General features: G+C 42.3%; 1 protein-coding gene across 1 annotated transcript; it reads right to left on the minus strand.

Annotated features, from left to right (window-relative positions):
- Positions 1 to 15,541: 15,541 nt before the first annotated feature.
- LOC102810705 (olfactory receptor 2H2-like) lies at positions 15,542 to 16,581 on the minus strand. The gene has a single exon (XM_006875655.1). The coding sequence runs from the start codon at positions 16,552 to 16,554 to the stop codon at positions 15,616 to 15,618; it is 939 nt and encodes a 312-aa protein (XP_006875717.1). The 5' UTR covers positions 16,555 to 16,581; the 3' UTR covers positions 15,542 to 15,615.
- Positions 16,582 to 20,482: the final 3,901 nt, after the last annotated feature.

Below are 20,482 nucleotides of genomic sequence, written 5' to 3' on the forward strand. Positions count from 1 at the left end.
ATGAGTCAGTTCCGACTCGATGGCACCTGTGGTGATGTGCTGTGGAGTCGGTTCTGACTCATAGCGACCCTGTATAGGGTTTCCAAGGCTGTAAATCTTTACGGGAGCAGAAAACCTCATCTTTCTCCCGTGGAACAGCTGGTAGTTTCAAACTGATGAATGTGAGATTAGCAGCCTGATTCATAACCACTATGTTACCTTTATATATATGTATTCCTGATGGCACTGTGGATTATTCTGCTGGACTGCAAAGTAGATTTGAACTGCAAGGTTGGTGGTTCAAGCTCACCAGCCACTCCTCGGAAACCCTATATAGGGTCGCTATGGGTCGGAATCGACACAACAACAACAATGAGAAAGTGAGAAAGAGAAAGAGAGAGAGAGAGAGAGAGAGAGAGAGAGAGAGAGAGAGAGAGAGAGAACACTGGTTTGGCCCTATTGGTTAAGCACTGAATTGAAAAATACAAGTTAGGCAGTTCAAATCCAGCAGTTACTCTTGGAAACATAGGAACCTTTTGAGTCGGAACCGACTGGACTGTACACAACAATATATATATTTTAACATGATTCTACTATTAGTTGATTTTTTTTTCTTGACAGAATTTCTTTGTCCAGCAAAATGTTTTTGGTCTCAAAATCAATTAAAAAATTAATTAGTCAAAGAAATATTGCCTTTATGTTTCAAAACTACCTTTTTTGTGATTTTGTGCACATGATTCTCAAACAAGATATAACCAACTCTCTTTTAAATAAAACATTTAGATCAAAGCCCAAAAGCGTTTTGGTTTTTGCAGCAGGGGAGGCCTGAGCAGTCACAGATTCTGAGGGGTCCTGAGACTGCCGATCACCTCAGGGGGGGTCTCCCGGGATGCAGTGTAATCGTCACCCTCGCTCCTGTCGGCTCCAGGAGGTTCACATGGACGTGGGATGCCTGCGGGTCTCTGCCCGGGAGAGCAAAGTTGGTTTAAAGGGTATTTGGGTCCCAAGTGGAGGCCGGAAAGGTGAGGGAGCAGGAGGTAAATTGACCATGTGAGTTTCCTAAACCACAGACCCTCATAAGAGACACACAGAAGGGAGGGACGCTGGCATAACCAGGGTCCCCTAGCTGCAGGACTTAAGCAGAGAGAACCGAGACTATGGCAGCGCGGGTAACGAATAGCGAGTGGCCTGGGAGTTTTGGGTTTGAGCGCTTCGCAGACGGTTGGTCTGGATTTCTGCGAAGGAGCCAGGGCGGTCCCGGTTTTGCCATGGAGAATCCGGGTATTAATTCCACCTCTCAGCATTGTTCCCGCCCCTCAATTCAGTGCTCAGAGTGAATTCCGGGTTCAGTCCTGCCCTTTCTTTCCCATAGTTCGCTGATTATGGACTCAGAATGAAGCAGCACTTGCCTGTGGATAGACGATGATAGAGAGGCAGAGAACGGCTCGAGTTGCATGTGTGTTCATTTCTCCCTCAAACAACACCAAACTTTAGAGGGATTACTGGTGTCCCATCAACCACAGCCAAGTGCCCAAAGCCTGTCCTATGTGGATGGATGCGAGAGGGGTCCTCTCGAGTTCCCAAACCACACATTCACAGGCCTCTGGACACCTTGACACTTTCTTCTCTCGCTGTTTTCTCGGGTATGTCCCAGTATGGCGCTGTAGAATAAGCGCTGAACCGCAAAGTTGGTTTGAACTGTAAGGTCGAGGGTTCAAACCCACAAATTGCTCCTTAGAAACCCTATACAGAGTCACTATAAGTCAGAACAGACTTGATGGCACTTAACAACAAAACTCATTTTAATCTGGTTCCATTTACTCCTCAGATGGCCTCTTTTCCCTTTGAGTACATGAGCTGGTATCAGGATCATGGTTACTCAGTGACTACGTGGAAAGCCAGAGCTGCTTCCTCCCCTTTCTAGACCACCCCAGTCCTTCACAAAACTCAAATCCACACAGTCATCTTTCCTTGAGCACCTCTAAGAACTTATTTAGATTTTAAAAGAAGACAAAAACACTTATGAAAATAAATGATTGGTTAGCATGGATAAGCACTATTTTTCCAGTTTTCTGCTTCTCAGTGGAGAAACAGAACACTGTTTCTTCAACACTGAATTCATATCAAACTTCTGGCGTGTCTAGGAAATGTTGGTTAGAACAATAAACCTCCAAAGTCTTTCTTGAGCTTTACTGAGAGAACTGTACAAACCATGAGTCTGTACTTTTTACAGTTCCAGACACATCCTAGAAACAAAAAATATTTTCTGAATTTAAGTGAATTTCAAACTCATCATGAGTTTACATCAGCTTGTGGCACCTGCTTATCAGCCACCCCACCTGCACTCATTATTAACCCATATGCTGAATTGCTAATATCCTTTTTTTTCCAAAGCATGTTCTCTGCAGAGGAGAATCTAGAAAATACATCTCCAGAATCCCCTTTCCTGTGTAGTTCCCAGTATAAGTTTTCCAATGGGAGGGAGTATGTGAAATGTGGGACACAGACGAGAGGGGGTTCCAGGCAGATGTGGTTCTCAGCAGCTTCTCGACAAGCTTTGAGAGCCTCCAGCTTTGCCTGTGCAGACTGAGAGACAAGCCGGGGGCGATTTCTCAGAGGATTTTGAGAATTACAGCAATTTCCAAGCAAGCTCTTGAGGACCACCCACTTCAGTGCTTCAGACTGAGTTCTCAGTATATGCTCCCCCATCCTTCCAACTGCAGAGTCTCAGACCTTCATTGACCTTTGCTCCCTCAGATTTTCAAACTTAGTGTCAAAACCCATATTCCTCTGTTAAACCGTTATTTCTGGAATACCAGAGTGGATCTGTTTTCCTGACAAAATGATAAAGCTCCCAACTCAAAAGACCTTCTTGGAGTTACTTCCTCTTCTCCCACCTCCACTATAAAGAATAAGGCACCTCATCCTGGCATTTTCTTCACCCCTTCCTGTACTTTCCATGTTCATAGCACTTACAGACCTTTTGTCACTTCATCCAAGTGATAAAGCCGCTTTTACATGCTTTTTCTTTAGGCTTTTTTCCATTACTTTCCAACTTTACTTTGTTCAACAAGAAGTGAAAGCTCACTAGAGGACCTATGTTAGTTGTCATGTATTTAATTTCCCCAAACACTGCCTTTCATGTGCTATTTTAGAGTTTTTCAGAGTGACAGGATACAATAAAGTATTTAGAGTCTGACATCAAGGTGATCTACAATGTTGTCCCAGTCTAGCTTTCAGTACAGCTAGTAGTATATACATTTGTTGTTGTTGTTAAGTGCCGTCGAGTCGGGTCCGACCCAGAGCGACCCTGTACAGGGTTTCCGAGGGTGTAAATCCTTACGGGAGTAGAAAGCCTCATCTTTCTCCCGCGGAGCGGCTGGTAGTTTCGAACTGCTGACCTTAAGGTTCGCAGCCCGATTCGTAACCACTACGCTACCAGAGCATAGATATAACCAATCTGATAGTGTTCCAAAAGTAGAAGAAAAGATAACTATTGGAATGTCAAAGGATGTGTATTCCAGGTGCTCACTCCCTAACTGGGATATTTGATAATATTTTTGAGTCTTGCTTCAAGTATTGGTAAAATAAAAAGGCGAGTTCTCTTACAGGTTTGTTGTAAGGCTCTAGTGAATATATGCGAAAGCATCGTGAAAGTGATGGATATTGAATACAAAGTATCATAATAGAGTATAAAGGAGTCCTGGTGTGGTGCTGTACAATAAGCACTGAACTGCTAAATACAGAGTCATTGGTTTAAACTCACCAGCCGCTCCTTGGAAGTCCTGTAACAGGGTTGCCATGAGACAGAACACTTGACAACAACCTTTTGCCGCCTAGTGGAAAAATTAGGCAACTGCATCTGAGTAACCCCAGTTTTATTAGAGTTGGAAAGACTCTTGGAGCATATCTTCCACACCTCTATTTTAAGATAAAGTGTTATTGTTAGTGCCGTAGAGTCGGTTCCGACCCATAGCGACCCAGTATAGGGCTTCTGAGGAGCGACAGGTGAGCTTGAATGGCCAACTTTGCAGTTCAAACGACTTGGCAGTAGAGCATATTAACCCACAGCGCCACACCAGGACTCCAAGATTAGTGTTGTTGTTGTTATGTGCCGTTGGCTCGGTTCCGACTCATAGTGACCCTGTATAGAGTTCCGAGGCTGTAAATCTTTATGCAGCACAAAGCTTCATCTTTCTCCCTTGGATCAGCTGGTAGTTTCGAACTGCTGACCGTGAAATTAGCAGCCCGATTCCGTAACCACTAGGACAACTAATTCAAACCTCCTGACATCCAGCACTAGTATCATCCACTATCTCTATCATTATCTTTCTTATCTCAAAATTATCTTTTTAGTTCTCTTTATACTCTATTATTATTGGTATTGTTGTTAAGTGCTGTCTAGTTGGTTCTGACTCATAGCGACCTTGTGTAGGGTTTCCGAGGAGTGGCTGGAGGGTTTGAGTTGCTGACCTGTAGTTAACAGTTCAGTGTTTATCCTACAGCGCCACACACCAGGTCTCGAGGCAAAGAGTGGTCAGCATTTGTTTTCCCAAATGCTGAGTTGTCTACAAGGAGCACTGGTGGTTTGGTAGTTCAAGTTGTTGTTAGGTACCAGCGAGTCGGTACCGACTCATAGCGACCTCATGCACAGCAGAACAAAACACTGCCTAATCCTTGGTAAACCTCACTATCATTGCCATGCTTGAGTCCATTGATGCTACCACTTGGCCAATCCATCTCACTGGGGGGGTCTTCCTCTTTCTCTCTGACCCTCCACCTTACCAAACATGAGATCCTTCTCCAGCAACTGGTCCCTCCTGACAATATGCCCTAAATATGAGAGACGAAGTTTGGCCATCTTGGCCTCCAAGGAGCATTCTGGCTTCACTTCTTCCAAAACAGATCTATTGGTTCTTTTGGCAGCCCACGGCACTTTCAATCTTCTCCTCCAACACCATAACTCAAAAGCATCAATTCTTCTATGGTCTTCCTTATTCACTGTCCAGCTTTCACATGCATATGAGGTTATTGAAAAATGAAAGGGAAAAAACAACAAACCTGGGCGTCGCTCATCAACCACACAGCACACCAGACGGCCCATCTAGAGACTTTTATACTTTTATTCGGGGTGAGGAAGAGCAAGGTGACTGCTGCCTGAGAACAAAGGCAGAAGTGAAGATCAACAGGAAGGGAGTGGTGTTATATAGGTTCAAATCAGGAGATCACACGTCATTGCTGGGGTGATTTAGCTATCAAAAGCCATTTTGCCTTTTAAACACCTTGCAGCTTAGTTTGGCGGGGAAACAGAAACCTAAGGTTACAAAATGGAGTTGAAGGGAGGGGAGAGGGAAGAACCTGGAAGGTACAGCCTAAAATGGCGGGCCTGATTGTGACTGACTGATAATTGTAACAAAAATACCATGGCTTTCATCAGGCACACTTTAGTTCTCAAGCTGACATCTTTGCTCTTCAACACTTTAAAAAAGTCTTGTGCAGCAGATTTGCCCAATGCAATGTATCATTTGATTTCTTGACTGCTGCTTCCTTGAGTGTCGATGGTTGATCCAAGAAGAATGAAATCCCTGACAACTTCAATCTTTTCTCTGTTGATAAGAATGTTGTTTATTGGTCCAGTGGTGAGGATTTTTGTTTTCTTGACATTGAAATATAATCCATACCAAAGGTGCTCTTTGTTCTTCATCAGTAAATGTTTTAACTCCTCTTCACTTTCAGCAAGCAAGATTGTGTCATCTGCATATTGCAGGTTGCTAATGAGTCTTCCTCCAATCCTGATGCCACATTTTTCTTCATAGAACCCAGCTTCTCAGATTATTTGCTCAGCATACAGGTTGAATAAGTATGGTGCAAGAATACAATCTTGTCGCACACCTTACTTAATTTTAAACCATTCAGTGTTCCCAGGTTCTGTTCGAACAACTGCCTCTTGGTCCAGGTACAGATTCCTCATCAGCACAATTAAGTGTTCTGGAATACTCATACTTCGCAATGTTGTCCATAGCTTGTCATGATCCACACAATCGAAAGCCTTTGTGTAGTCAATAAAGCACAGGTAAACATCTTTTTGATATTCTCTGCTTTCAGCCAAGATCCATGGTGGTTCAAGTACTATGTACTTACTAATGGAAAGGTTGTCAGTTCAAACCCATCAATCACTCCTTAGGAGAAAGATGGTAGCAACATACTTGTGTAAAGATATATAACCTTTGAAACCCTATTGTTGTTGTTGATTGTGTGTGTTTTAAATGCCACTAAATTCTAAACTAACCTTCTACAGAGGACTTTATAACTAGTCTTTTTTACAGATATATTTCAGCATACCAATTCTGACACCTATGAGACACTTTTGCAAAAAAAAAAAAATTAGCAGATCAAATTTGTGCTCACCGTATATCTTCAAAACAAAGTATATTAACATTCCCAGGGGCCTGTAAATTTAAGCTAAAATATCAGACTCTGTGTGTCAACATCAAACACGTCTAGTTCTTTAACTGCCTTGCTCTTCGTCCACTGTATTATTTTGCCTCTTCTGATTGAGCAGGCTCTTCTATTATAATAATATAAACATGTCTGTTAGCCTAAGGGGAGAGAGCAAAGTACTTGAGATTGTGATTAATGACTTTAAAATCATAATTCCATATCCATTGGGAGTTTATCTTAAACGTTCTTCCCCAATATCCCTTTGAATCTGGTCTAAGCTCCAGGCTTCTTGGATCTTGCCATGGTTTTGAAAGACATAAAAATGTCAGATCTCACCTATTCCATGAATACATTTAAATTTTTTTTCTTTTACTTAATTTTGTTGCTGTTGAAAATATACACAGCAGAACATACATCACTTCAACAATTTTTACATACCATTGACTGACATGGGTTACATTCTTCAGATTCTGAGTTGCTATTTTCCATAACCTCATTGTCCTGTAAACTTCCTATCTAACCTTGCAAACTGCTCTTATCAATTTGGTCCCCTGTAGCTAGTTCTTTAAAACAGTGCAATTATTTACTAATTAAGTTAATCTATTGCTTGGTTTGGAGTCCTGGTGTGATGCTGTAGGATAAGCATTAGACTGCTACCTCAAGGTCAGCATTCAAACCCACCAGCTGATCCTCAGAAACCCTATACAGAGTTACTATGAGTCAGAACCATCTCGATGGCATTTAACAACAATAGCATTTCTTTGTTTAAAGAAGACTTCAGGGAATATTTTTAGTTTAAATTTTAAGATTTAAAGGTTATCTCAGGACAATAGCTTCAGGGTTTCATCCAGTCTCAAAGTCTCCAGACAATCTGGATTCCATAAAAATTTTAAATTCTATTCTGCTTTCCCCTTTTAATCAGGATTCTTCTATAGAATCTTTGCTCAAAGTATAAAATAATGGGAGTCCAAGGAGCCCTGATGGTGCACTGGTTAAGCACTCACTCTTAACAGCAAGGTTGGCAGTTTGAATCCACCAATCGCTCTATGGAAGAAAGATGTGGTACTCTGTTTTTGCAATATTAGAAACTTTATGAGGTAGCTCTACTCTGTTCTAGAGGGTCATTAGGGTCTCTGTGAGTTGACCCTATGGCAACAGGTTAATGAGAGCTGGTACCATCCAGTTCTTCTGCTTTCAAAGCAAAGAGGGTATTTATTCATGGAGGCGATTAACCATACACCAAGAATAAATGGTTGTGGAAAATTTCCCAGTAGTGAAAGCTCGGGAGTTCCTGGGTGGCACAATTACTTACAAAGTTGGCAGTTTGAACCCATATAGAGGAGTCTTGGAAGTAAAGTATGTGTTTCCTAAGATCACAGCCTTGAAAACCCTCTGGAGCACTTCTACTCTGCATATATGAGGTCACCCTGAATTGGAATTGACTAGATGACAACCAGGGGTTCTGGTGTGGCGCTGTAGGATAAGCACTGGACAGCTACTGAAATGTTGGAGATTCAGGCCTACCAGCCACTCCTTGGCAACTCTTTGATGTTAAGTACAAAGTACAAAGTTGACTTGGTTCTGACTCATAGCAACCCTTTGTAGGGTTTCTGAGGCTATAAATCTTTGCTGGAGCAGAAAGCCTCATCTTTCTCTCATGGAGTGGCTGGTGGGCTCGAACCACCGACCTTGTGGTTCATAGTTCAGTGCTTATCCTACAGAGCCACCCTGCTCCCATGGTAATCCCATACAGGATCGCTATAATTTGGAACTGACTTGATGACACTTAGCAACAACAACAAATGGCAAGTAACGAGTAATAATCCCCAGTTGAATTTATATACTCATTATTTATACCATTATTATTATTAAGTGCTTTCGAGTCAGTTTCGATTCATAGTGATCCTGTATAGGGTTTCTAAAAGTGATTGGTAGGTTTGAAACCCTGAGCTTGTGGTTAGAAGTCAAGTGTGTTTATCCTATAGTGCAACACTTGAATTACTGAGGAATCTGATAATAAGTTGGAAATTTAACATATAGAGACTCTCAAAGTGTTCTCTTTATATACCCTGTACTGATGTATGGAGTCCTGGTTTGGCACTATGAATTAATGTGCTGGACTGCAAAGTCAGTGGTTCAAGCTCACTCGCTGCTCCTTGGAAACCCTATACAGGGTCACTAACAGCAACAATACTGATGTGTACAGAACAAACAAAAATATCACATGATGAATGAGAAATTTAATTTGACATTTTTAATCAGAATATAAATAAATCTGTAGCTACAGCATTTTTGTGGGGTTAATTGGAAGCTTACATTTCAGTTAACTCTGTCTACTCCTTCCCAACTTATATATATACTAGTGTTTTAACATCATCAGATATTTGAATTTTATCCATAGTTGAGGGTCATTTAAATTAGTCTGATTTACTTTTTTATTTTGGTATTCTTTTCTTTTATTTCACACCTTCCATCTGGGATTTCTTCTGCTGCTTAAAGTACATTCTTTAGAACAGTACATTTGCATTAAATTGTCTGTGTTTGGAAACCCATTCAGATTTTAATTTTAATGATTATATTTTCATTTCTAAATGCTATACTGTATTTTTTTCTTTTCCAAATTTCTTGGACATTTTTAATAGCTTCTTATTTCCTGAACATATTTTAAAGCTTCTTATTTCCTGAACATATTTTAAAGCACTTTGTTATTGTTGTTAAGTGCCATCGAGTTGATTCCGACCCATAGTGACCCTGCATAGGGTTTCCAAGGAGCAGACGGTGAGCTTGAACCACCAACCTTGCAGTTCAGATGACATTGCAATCTGACACATTAGCCAACAGCGCCACACCAGGACTCCATTTCATAGTGGTGGTGGTGGTGATTATGTACCATGGAGTCGAAACCGACTTACAGCGACCCTGTACAGGGTTTCCAAGGCTGCAAATCTTTACGGGAGCAGAAAGCCTCATCTTTCTCCCGTGGAACAGCTGGTAGTTTTGAATAAGCATAGCTATTTTATATCCTTTTCTTATTATTCTAGTATCTGAGTTATTTAAATCTGTCATCAGTTGATCCTGCTTGTTTTTTCATGGTTTTTTTTCTCTTGTGAGGAAACCTAGTGATGCAATGTTTAAAGAATGAAAAGGACAGTAGCTCGAACCTATGAGCAGTCTGTGTTCATAAAGATTTACACTCTTGGAAACCCTCTGGAGCCATTCTTTTCTGTACTATTCAATTGCTGTGTGTTAGAATCATTCCACAGTACTGTATTTTTTTCCCTTGTGAACATAGTTTTTTGTTTTCTTACTGCTATAATAAGCTCATGGCTTATAAAATTATTTATTGAATCCAAGGAGTGGCTGGTGGGCTTGAATTACCAACTTGTGGTTAGCAGTCCAGTGCTGACCTTATAGCACCATACCGGGATTCCATTTAAAGCCTGTTGTTAAGTGTAATCAAGTCCGTTCTGACTCATAGAGACGCTATATACAATTTCCAATGAGTAGCTGGTGAGTTTGAACTGCCAACCTTGTGATTCAAACGGACCTTGTGGTTCAGTGCTTATCCTACAGCGCCACACCAGGAGTCCTTTCAAAGCCTTGTTGTTGTTAACTGCTATCAAGTCAGTTTTGATTCATAGCAACCTTATACAGGGTTTCTGAGGAGCTGGTATGTTTGAACTGCTAAACTTGCAGTTCAAACTGACCTTGTTGTCCAGTGCTTACAGCCTACAGAACCACAATTGGGTTCGGACTCATGGTGACCCTGTATAGGGTTCTGAGGTTGCAAATCTTTGCAGGAGCAGATAGCTTCATCTTTTCCCAAGGAGTGGATGATGGGCTCTAATCCCCAATTTCGTAATTCTCAGCCCAGTGCTTATTCTACAGGGTCATGACACTCCCCATCTACCCTTTGGTGGTTATGGTGGCTAAGTGCCTTTGACTCAGTGCAGACTGATAGAAACCCAGTATAGGGTTTTCAAGGAGCAGCTGGGAGGTGTGAACTGCTGATGTTATGGTTCAAACCCAGCTGTGGTCCACTGGTCCACTGCTTATCCTACAGCACCACACCAGGACTCCACCCTTTGATCCCCCCCCCCCCGCCCCCCCACCACCAAATTCATGTCTTTGTCACATGCAAAACACATTCGTCCCAAACAATGTCCCAGAAGTCGTAAATAAACTCCAAGTCCAAATCACATCTTCTGAAACATCTAAATCAAATATTCCATCCTGGTTCAAATTTCCTCTTCATCTTTGAATCTGTAAAATCTGGGTTACAATTTATCTGTTTTCAAAGTACAAGAGGCACAAGGAAGACATTTTCATTACAATTGGGAGGAAATGAAGGGAAAGAAGGGATAAAAGTTACCAATCAAATGCAAAACCCAGCAGAATACATTGCATTAACTTCCAAGACTTGAAAAGAATCCTCAGTTCTCTGAGACCATAGAAGCAATGGTCCCATACTCCAGACTCTGGGTGTTGGCCATGACCTCTGGATTGTGGATGGAGACTCCTAGGCCCTGGGTTTAAATTCTAAAATCCAGGCCCGTTGGGGTGGCAACTCTGCTCCCTTGCCTTTAGATGGCCATCTGAGTCACACTCTTGGCCCCCAGTAGTCCCTGTTCTCTGCCCCTTCAGCTTTGGTCCCATTCCTTTGTCTGGCACACTTTAATGGCAGCCTCAAACTCTGGAACCAAGATGGCCAAGATCTGACTCTTTAAAATCTAAGAAGCTGTGGCCCCTCCCTTTGAAGGCCACATGTGCAGAAATAGCATTCAGGCAACATGCGTGTGTGGACTCTTAGGGTATGTGTGGAGGGGGAATTAGTCTGATTGAAGTATCTAGGAAGGCTTGCTTCTCTGGGGGCTAGAGGGGTGCATGAGGAGCTGGGTGCTGTGTGTCGGTGTCTGTTCACCATTCAGTGAACTCTTCAGAATGAACTGAGACCCATGCTTGAGTAGTCAACTAAAACCCTGAGATCCCTTTAAAAGCTTCCAACTTGATTGGTGTGTCCGAATGGATAAGTGCCCACTCTCCAGTGACCTACATCAAGTAGGCTTGAAGCAGCTGTAGGGGAATCCTCTTTTCAGTGTATTCAATTCAATTTTTACAAGGATAAGTAAAAAAGTTTTGTTTATTAGGGTTCCAGTTCACACATACATGACTTTATTCCAAACAATGTATTTACAACATGCCTATGTAATCAGTGGATGACTGCAGACAAGTTCTCTTATTAATACAAGTACAATTATTTTAGTTTCATTAGAATCTGTTTTAAAAAAATTCAAATGCCACTAATGTGTGCTGGTGCCAGAGTAAATGTTGAATTAAAGTTGGTTTGTGTTGGGACTGGAATTAAAACTCAGATTTTCTGTTTTCTTCCTTATTTTATCAGCATGTACCCAAAGAGAATTTGGTATAGCTGTAGTTGCCATGGAAAAGCTGAGGCATCACATCTGGGACCAGGATCCACAGAACCCATTACACATTCTTTGAAGAATGAGGTTAATTCATTCATTCACTCATTCATCCATAGAACTGGTTATCAGTTTTCTGTAAAATCTTTGTACTAGTCTTCTGTTGTTTTTGTTCTTAAGCGCCATCAGGTTGGTTCCAACCCATAGTGACCCTGTATCGGGTTTCCAAGGAGCGACTGGTAAGCTTGAACTGACAACCTTGCGGTTCAAACTGACTTTGCAGTGCAGCGTAAAACCCACACACCACACCAGGACTCCTGATTTTCTAGCAGCCTGGAATCTCCTGGAGGAACTAAACCAGAAACACACACAATGAGCTGTAACTTAACTTCCAAGAAGACTTGTGGTGGCTGTGTGTCACCAAGTCGGTTTCAACTCATAGCGAGTCTGTAGGAGTCTTCCAAGGCTGTAATTGCTTATAGAAGCAGAGTATCTTCTTTTTCCCATGCAGCTACTAGTAGATTCACACTACTGACCTTGCAATTAGCAGCCCAGCTCATAATCCACTTTAAAGTGTTGAAGAGCAAAGATGTCAGCTTGAGGACTAAGGTGCGCCTGACCCAAGCCATGGTATTTTCAATAACCTCATATGCATGAGAAAGCTGGACAGTGAATAAGGAAGACCAAGAATTGATGTTTTTGAGTTATGATGTTGGAGGAGAATACTAAAAGTGCCATGGATTGCCAAAAGAATCAATAGATCCATTTTGGAAGAAGTGCAGCCAGAGTGCTCCTTGGAGACCAGGATGGCCAAACTTTGTCTCTCATACTTCAGATATATTGTCAGGAGGGACCAGTTGCTGGAGAAGCATATCATGTTTGGTAAAGTGGAGGGTCAGAGAAAAAGAGGAAGACCCCCCAACGAGATGGATTGGCCAAGTGGCAGCATCAATGGACTCTAGCATTTCAACAGAAGTGAGGTTGGCCCAGGATCAGGTGGTGTTTCATTCTGCTGTGCATAGGGTTGCTATGAGTTGGTACCGACTTGATGGCACTTGACAACAACAACAACAACAACCAGGGCTCTTTCCGAGAGGACTGTGTTTTCTCAATGGAGTTTCAAAGCATCTGATAAACTCTTATTCCTTGAAGCAAAAACTCCCTCAGTTGAAGGATCAAGTTATATGTATTTCCAAATCGGGAGTATTTCTTCAAGTTTGTTGAGAAATTGAGGCTTCTCACTTGAGCTAGGGAGTCACTATTTCTACTAAAATGCAGGGCTATACAATTGAGTCTGTGGTCCTTCTGAGTCCAAATCCTGACTCTGACATTTTCAATCTGCTGTTTAAACGCTACAGTTTCTCCATCTGAGAGAGAGCAAAAAAGAATAATACCTGCTTCATGATGTTATTATGAGAATGAAGTAAATTAATGTGTGTAAATTATTTAAAATCATACCTGGCATATGGTTGGTACTATATGTTGTTGTTGTTGTTAAGTGCTGTTGAGTCGGTTCTGACCCATAGCGACCCTGTATAGAGTTTCCCAGGAGCTGCTGGTGAGCTTGAACTGCTGACCTTGCAGTTCAAACGGCTGTGCAGTCTGGCACATTAACCCACAGAGCCACACCAGGTACTATATAAGTACTTTCTAATAACAATAATGGAGTCCCGGTGTGGTGCTGTAGGTTAATGCGCTGGACTGCAAAGTTGGTTTGAACTGTAAGGTTGACGGTTCAATCTCACCAGTTGCTCCTCAAAAACCCTATACAGGGTCGTTATGGGTCGGAACCCGATGGCAGTTAACAACAACAACCATAATTATGGCCTCTGACCTAGTGGTGGTGATTGTGAGCCATTGAGTCAGTTCCAACTGTATAGATAGGCTGGTGGGTTTGAACCACCAACCCTGTGGTTAACAGAGCAGTACTTATCCTACAACACCACTTCAGGACTCCTTAGGGGAAATGTTGTTGTTATGTGCTATCAAGTCAGTTTTGAATCATAGTAACCCCATATAGAGTTTCCAAAGAGTGGCTGGTGGGTTTGAACCGCTGAACTTGCTTATCCTACAGCACTAGCTACAGGAGGACCTCTGAACAGCTTACAGTATAAATGACAGTGGAGAAGGTTTACTTAAGCCAAATGTCCAGGATGTCAGCTACGATGTCACAACTGACCAGTTGTTGTTGTTATGTGCTGTGGAGTTGGTTCCGACCCATAGTGACCCTGCACAGGGTTTCTGAGGCTGTAAATCTTTACGGGAGCAGAAAGCCTCGTCTTTCTCCAGTGAAACAACAGCTGGTAGTTTCGAACTGCTGACTTTGTGGTTCACAGCCCAGTTCGTAACCGCTACGCACCAGAGCTCCTTTCCTGACCAGCAGATGGCACTAATGTCCCCATTGTCCAGGTTGCCCTGCCAGCCTGTAAGTAAAGTTTTGTCCCTTTCTTGCCTGGCTTCTCCTTTGCTTGCTATTCGCAGGCACTGTAAGTGAAAAAATACTAGGCCTAAGTAAGTTAAGCTTTCTCCTTAGGGTCTTGTTTTGGTGTAAAACCTAAGGACATTGGGATAAATGATTACAATGTGAAAAAAACAGTGTGTACTTGAGAGGTTGATTGCCTGATTGGAAGTTATGGGGCTTGGGTTTCAGTTTTATCACTTCTGTTTTCCTGAGTGAATTTCTGAATTTATCTCAACTTTAACTTTCCCTTTCTACTGCTGCTATTTTGTTGTTGTTGTTAAGTGCCGTCGAGTCAGTACTGACCCATAGCAACCCTGCATAGGGTTTCTGAGAAGCTGCTGGTAAGATTGAACCGCCAACCTTGCAGTTCAAATGGCTTTGCAGTCCAGCACCCATTATAGCCCACAAGCCATACCAGAATTCCTTAAGGGGTTAAAATAGAACAAGAATGCCAAATAGGAGACATAAAAGGAGGTAGAAACAGATCTGAGAAAGATACAAAGAAAATATGGCAGGGATTAGAAATGGAGACAAAGAAATAGAGATAATATCACAAGGGACTTAGACATGGAGATGACAAAATGAGAGGCACAATCATGGAGGTAAAGATCGTTATGAAGAGAAAATATCAAATTTGATCCAATGATGTACTTAGTGGTTTTTTTGGTAGACGTTTTGCTGTGCATACAGGAAACTGGGGTTTGACTTCTGGTCGTTGCTCCTCATGCATAACTATTTGTCTGGGGACAGAAGCTTGCCTGTTGCTGTCAAGCAGAGCAGGTTTCAGCAGAGTAGGAAGAAAGGCCACAAAACTAGCCGATGAAAACACTGTGGGTCACAACAATCTTATCCCATTATGCATGGGGTTGGCGTAAGTTGGGGCTGACTTCTTAATTGTTGTTACTGTTGTTAACTTCCAACTCATAGGGACCCTGTATAGGGTTTCTGAAGAGCAGCTGGTGGGTTTGAATTGCCAACCTTGTGGTTAGCAACCCAGTGCTGATCATACAGCACTATACTTCTTGATGGTAGTTAGCAAACAAACAAAACAAAACAAAAAACCTTCCTTTCATTATCCTAGTCTTTAATTTCTGTCTCTTACACACACACGCACATGCATATGCACATGCATCATACACACATGCATATGCATACATGCATCATACACGCATGCACACTCAGATACTCGCACACGCACAGTCACCTTTTGCTGGGACATGATAAGGGTGCAGAAGGCAGTGGGGGAGAAAGCCAACTTACTGATAAATACATAAAAGATCTCAGTTTTAAAGCACATTTAGCAGCAAACCCTCATCTTTGTCTGGAGTCCACATCCTTCCCCAACAACCTCATGAATGCCCTCTTTACCTCCTTGTTCCTCAAGGTGTATATGAGAGGGTTAAGTGAAGGAGTGCCCACTGCGTAGAAGAGACCAAAGAACTTGCCCCTCTCTCGGGCATAGGGATTTTTGGGCTGGAGGTAGACAGCAATGACTGAGCTGTAGAAGAGGGTGACCACAATGAGATGGGAAGAGCAGGTCCCCAAAGCCTTCCTCCTCCCTTTGGCAGAGTTGATTCTTAGCACTGCCCGGGCAATGGCACTGTAGGAGACAAGGATGAGAGTGAGGGGCACAACCAAGATGAGGACACTGGCAATGGCCATCTGAATCTCATTGTAGGTGGTGTCCCCACAGGAGAGTCGTATTAGAGCTGGGACCTCACACACAAAATCATCCACCTGCCGGTGTGGGCAGAAGGGCAGGCGGAGGGTGGACGGCGTCTGGACCACTGACTCCACCAGCCCAATGACCCAGGCCACAGCTGCCAGCTCCCGGCACAGGCGGGGGTGGATGATGGTGGCGTAGTGGAGGGGTTTGCAGACAGCCACATAGCGGTCAAAGGCCATCATTGTCAGGAGGATGCACTCAGTGGTCCCCAGAGATAAGAAGATGAAGAGCTGGACAGAGCAACCAAGGAAGCTGATGGTCTTCTTTGGGCCCCAGAGGTTGAACAGCATCTGGGGGACACAACTTGTGGTGAAGCAGAGATCCAGAAAAGAGAGGTTGGAGAGAAAAAAGTACATTGGAGAGTGGAGCCTGGGGTCTAGCACAGACAGCAGGATGATGAGTGTGTTGCCCACCAGGGTCAGGAAGTAGGAAGTCAAGACAACCACGAAGAGAATCTTTTCAAGTCCTGGGTGTTCAGAGAAGCCCAGAAGGAGAAAACCCACTGGGGAGCTCTGGTTGACCATGGTCTGTTCTTTCAGACCCTAGAGAGGGAGGAGAGTGGTCAGTCAAGTGTATTCCATCTTGTTTTATAAGAACTCACCAAGAATGTGTTGAGAAAGAGTTGGATGTCTCTGATAACCTCTCACTTTCTGAGCGAGGATAAAGGAGGCCAACATTTGGATTCATTAACTGATTCATTTATTCATTCAGTACACATTTATTAAATGTCACTATGTAGGGTTACCATGACTCTGAATATTCTTGACAGCAATAAGTTTTGGTTTGGTTTTGTGTTCTGAGACCTGTGTAAGTGTTGTATTGCTGTTACATGCTGTCGAGGTGGTTTTGACTCACAGTGACCCTAGAGTTTCCGAGAAGTGTCTGGTGGATTTGAACCACCAACCTTCGGGTTAGCAGTCCCATGGTTATCCTATAGTATCATACCAGGACTCCAAGTGTTGTATGGTCCTTTATTTATTTGTTGGAGAAATTTATGTTTATAAGTTACTCTATGTTTTTGTTCTTAAGTGCTGTCTCATTGGGTCCAACTCATAGTGACCCTGTATAGGGTTTCTGAGGAGTGGCTGGTGAGTTTGAATCGCTAACCTTGAAGTTCAAACTGACTTTGGAGTTGAGTGTTTTATCCTGTAGCACCACACCAGGAGTCCATGTTACTCTATTGTTGTTGTGATGGTTGTTGTTAAGTGCCATTGAGTTGGTTCTGACTACAGAGTCAAGAATTTTCTCTTGGTAGGGATGAATTTTGTAGAAGTAGTTACATCCTGTTTTGTAATTCTTTATTTGCAAGGAAATTTATCAGAGACAGAACATTCTACCTATTCTAGATTTTCTTTTGTGTCAAGCATCCTCTCTCACAGAGAGATCAGCTCTATTGTCCTGGGCTCATTATCAGCTTGTTTGCTGAACCAGATGTCCTGGTTGGAAGAATTGTTTCACAGTTTCTGTCACTGCCATGGGAAGCTTGTAGGTAGGAGGGGAGAATTTCATAAGAACGATATCAAAAGACTACAAAATCTAATGGCTCAGTGGTAGCAAGGTACTGGGTAAATGAGAGAAAAAGCTCTGTAAGGTGAAGGACCAATTTGGGTGGATGTATAGAAGAGGTAACTAGATTTTTTTCTCTATGGAAGAGGGAAGTATTGGGGGACAGAGGCAGCTCAGAGGTCAGCATGGAGGCTGCAGCTATTCTGGCAGTGAGAGGCAAGGACTAGGGTTTCTCTTCTCTTCAAAGACATCAGGAAGAACATTTAGGGAGCAGGGGTGCCCACAAGTAAGAAGGTGGTACAGTTGGCAGGAAGTGCCCTGGGGGTTTAAGGCATGAGAATCTCCCATTCACTGGGTCTATTATCATTTTGTGTTTGTCAGAAATTTCTGCGTTTGTTCTTCCTACTTTTCCTTTCATTTGTTTCCCCATATAAGATATTAAAGTATTTAACAACAATTTTGTTATGTATTTAAGCAAATGTGTGAGTAAAGACAATCTCTGCAGTTTAAAGAATAATAAAATCAACATCTCATATGCCCATTGGGCAGGTTAAGGAACTGAGCAAATGTTACAAATGTCTTAGCATCTCCTATATGCCTCTTCCTCATCGCTTCTATTTACCACCGATTCCCATAAGACATAACCACTATTCTGATATTTTGAATGTTTGATCAGTCTCTTTTTTGAGATGTCAGTTATATACCGTAAAATTAATCCTTTAAGATGCATAGTTTAATGGTTTTTAGTAGGTTCATAGGAATTGTGATGGCTCTGTAGGATGAGCACTAGACTGTGAACCACAAGGTCGGTGCTTTGAGCCCACTAGTCACTCCATGGGAGAAAGATGAGGCTTTCTGCTTCTGCAAAGGTTTATAGCCTCAGAAACTATACAGGTTACTATGAGTCAGAACGGGCTCAAAAGCATTTAATAAAAACAACAAATAAATTCACAAAGTTGTGCAACACTGAAAAGTAGATATTATCCCAAATTTATAGAAAAATGAAGAATCTCTGAGAGATTAAGCAATTCGTCTAACATTACCCACGTAACAAGTGAAACAACTCCAGGATTTCAGACCCTGTTTAACTCCAAATCTGGTGCTCACTATTGAGGACATGTGGGACTGATGTCTCAAAAGGGAAGCACACACTTTCTACATACCCTCAATCAGACAAACATTTCCTGGGTGCTCTGTAGTCAGACCACCTATGTTAAGGCTCTCAAATGACACTGAGCCTACACTTGTAGGGCCTTTGGTGGCTTAGTGGTAGAATTCTTGTCTCCCATGCTTGAGCCCCAGACTTGATTCCCAGCCAATGCACCTCTTGAATGTCTGAGTAGGCTTATGTGTTGCAATGTTGCTGACTAGGTTTCAACAGAGATTCCAGACTAAGACAGACTAAGAAGAAATGCCTGACCACCTGTGAAAATCAACCAATGAAAACCATATGGATCACAGCAGTCTGATCTGAAACCGATTGTGGGGATGGTGCAGAAATGGGCATTGGGGTTATTTCCACTGTGTATGGGGTTGCCATGAGTCAAAGGCCAACTCAATGGTAGTTAACAACAACAACAGCATACATTTGGATATCAGAGGAAAACAAAACCTAAACTAAAGAGGAAAGGGCACCTTTGAGTGCAAGGTTAGATCTCTGTTAGCATAGTGGTTATGAGTTGGGCTGCTAGACGCAAGGTGGGCAGTTTGAAACTACCAGCTGTTCCGTGGGAGAAAGATGAGGCTTTCTGCTCCCGTAAAGATGTATAGCCTCGGAAATCTTATACAGTGTTAACAACAACAACAATACTTATTCTCAGGCATTTTCTCAGCATTGCATATGGAAGTGATGTGTTGAAGCCTGCTCATACCTGCTGTTGATTTCTAAATTTACAGGGATTTTGTGAGCTAGCTATTAAACCACTATTAGCTGGTTCCCAATGCAAATAGCCAAGTCGGGAATATTTCCACTATGGAAACTGACTTACATTACAAATCAGGGTTCTGTTTTCCTCTCCCCTGGCCTGTTGTTGAATATTACCAGCACACCTCTGATTGTCCCTCATAACAACTGCATGTATTATCTTCCTTTGAATAAGATGAAATTGAAGCAAGGAGAGGTTAAATAACTTTTCAAGGCAGTTTGATTAGTAAGCACCAGAGTTGATATTTGAACCCAAATGAACTGGTTGCAGAACCCACCACCCACAGCCCAGCATATTTTTGCCAGAAAGATAAAACAAAGGGAAGTCAGAGGTACCTTTTTGCTATGGAACTGTGTGCCAACAATCTTCCCACCAGTCTGGGAAGAAGTTGCCTCTATTTTGGCATTAGAGGTAAGAGGCAGACATGGTGAGGAGTTAGAGGGAGGGATCCCAGGACTCCCATTCCATGGAGAGTAACAATTCATTAATCCTGCTAAGACCCCGGGGTTCCATAGTCCACAGACAATTAATTAGCCACTAATGAGGGTAGAGAGAGGGAGGCAATATCTAGAGGAAATATGCCAGTAATAGTCATCTCTGTGGTAAGGAAAATGGTGACCAGCTCCTTCTTTCTGCCAACAGGGAAACCAAGAACAATGTCTCTCCTCAGCACCACCTCCAGGCATCCAGATATTCCTCCCAAACCTCCAATTCACCCATTTACGACCTTACTTTTTAAAGTTTTAATCTTGCCCCTTTTCTATTGAATTATTTTTTCTGATTTGGACCACACTGTAGTAACACAGGATGCAAATCGTCATTTAAAAGAGGAAACAAGTGTGGAGAGGGAAAGAGAGTTTAAAAACAAAACAGACCAAAAATTCAATTAAATCCTGAGGCACAGCATAACAACCAACAGTGGCATCTTGAAATCTCTCAAGCAGCTTTAAAGGCACGAAGCTAAAAGAGGACATTAAAGTCATACTCATATTAGGCTACAAAAATTTTTTTTCTTCTCTCC

This window comes from Chrysochloris asiatica, unplaced genomic scaffold (assembly GCF_000296735.1).
Source record: "Chrysochloris asiatica unplaced genomic scaffold, ChrAsi1.0 scaffold00333, whole genome shotgun sequence".
NCBI classification, from domain to species: Eukaryota; Metazoa; Chordata; class Mammalia; order Afrosoricida; family Chrysochloridae; genus Chrysochloris; species Chrysochloris asiatica.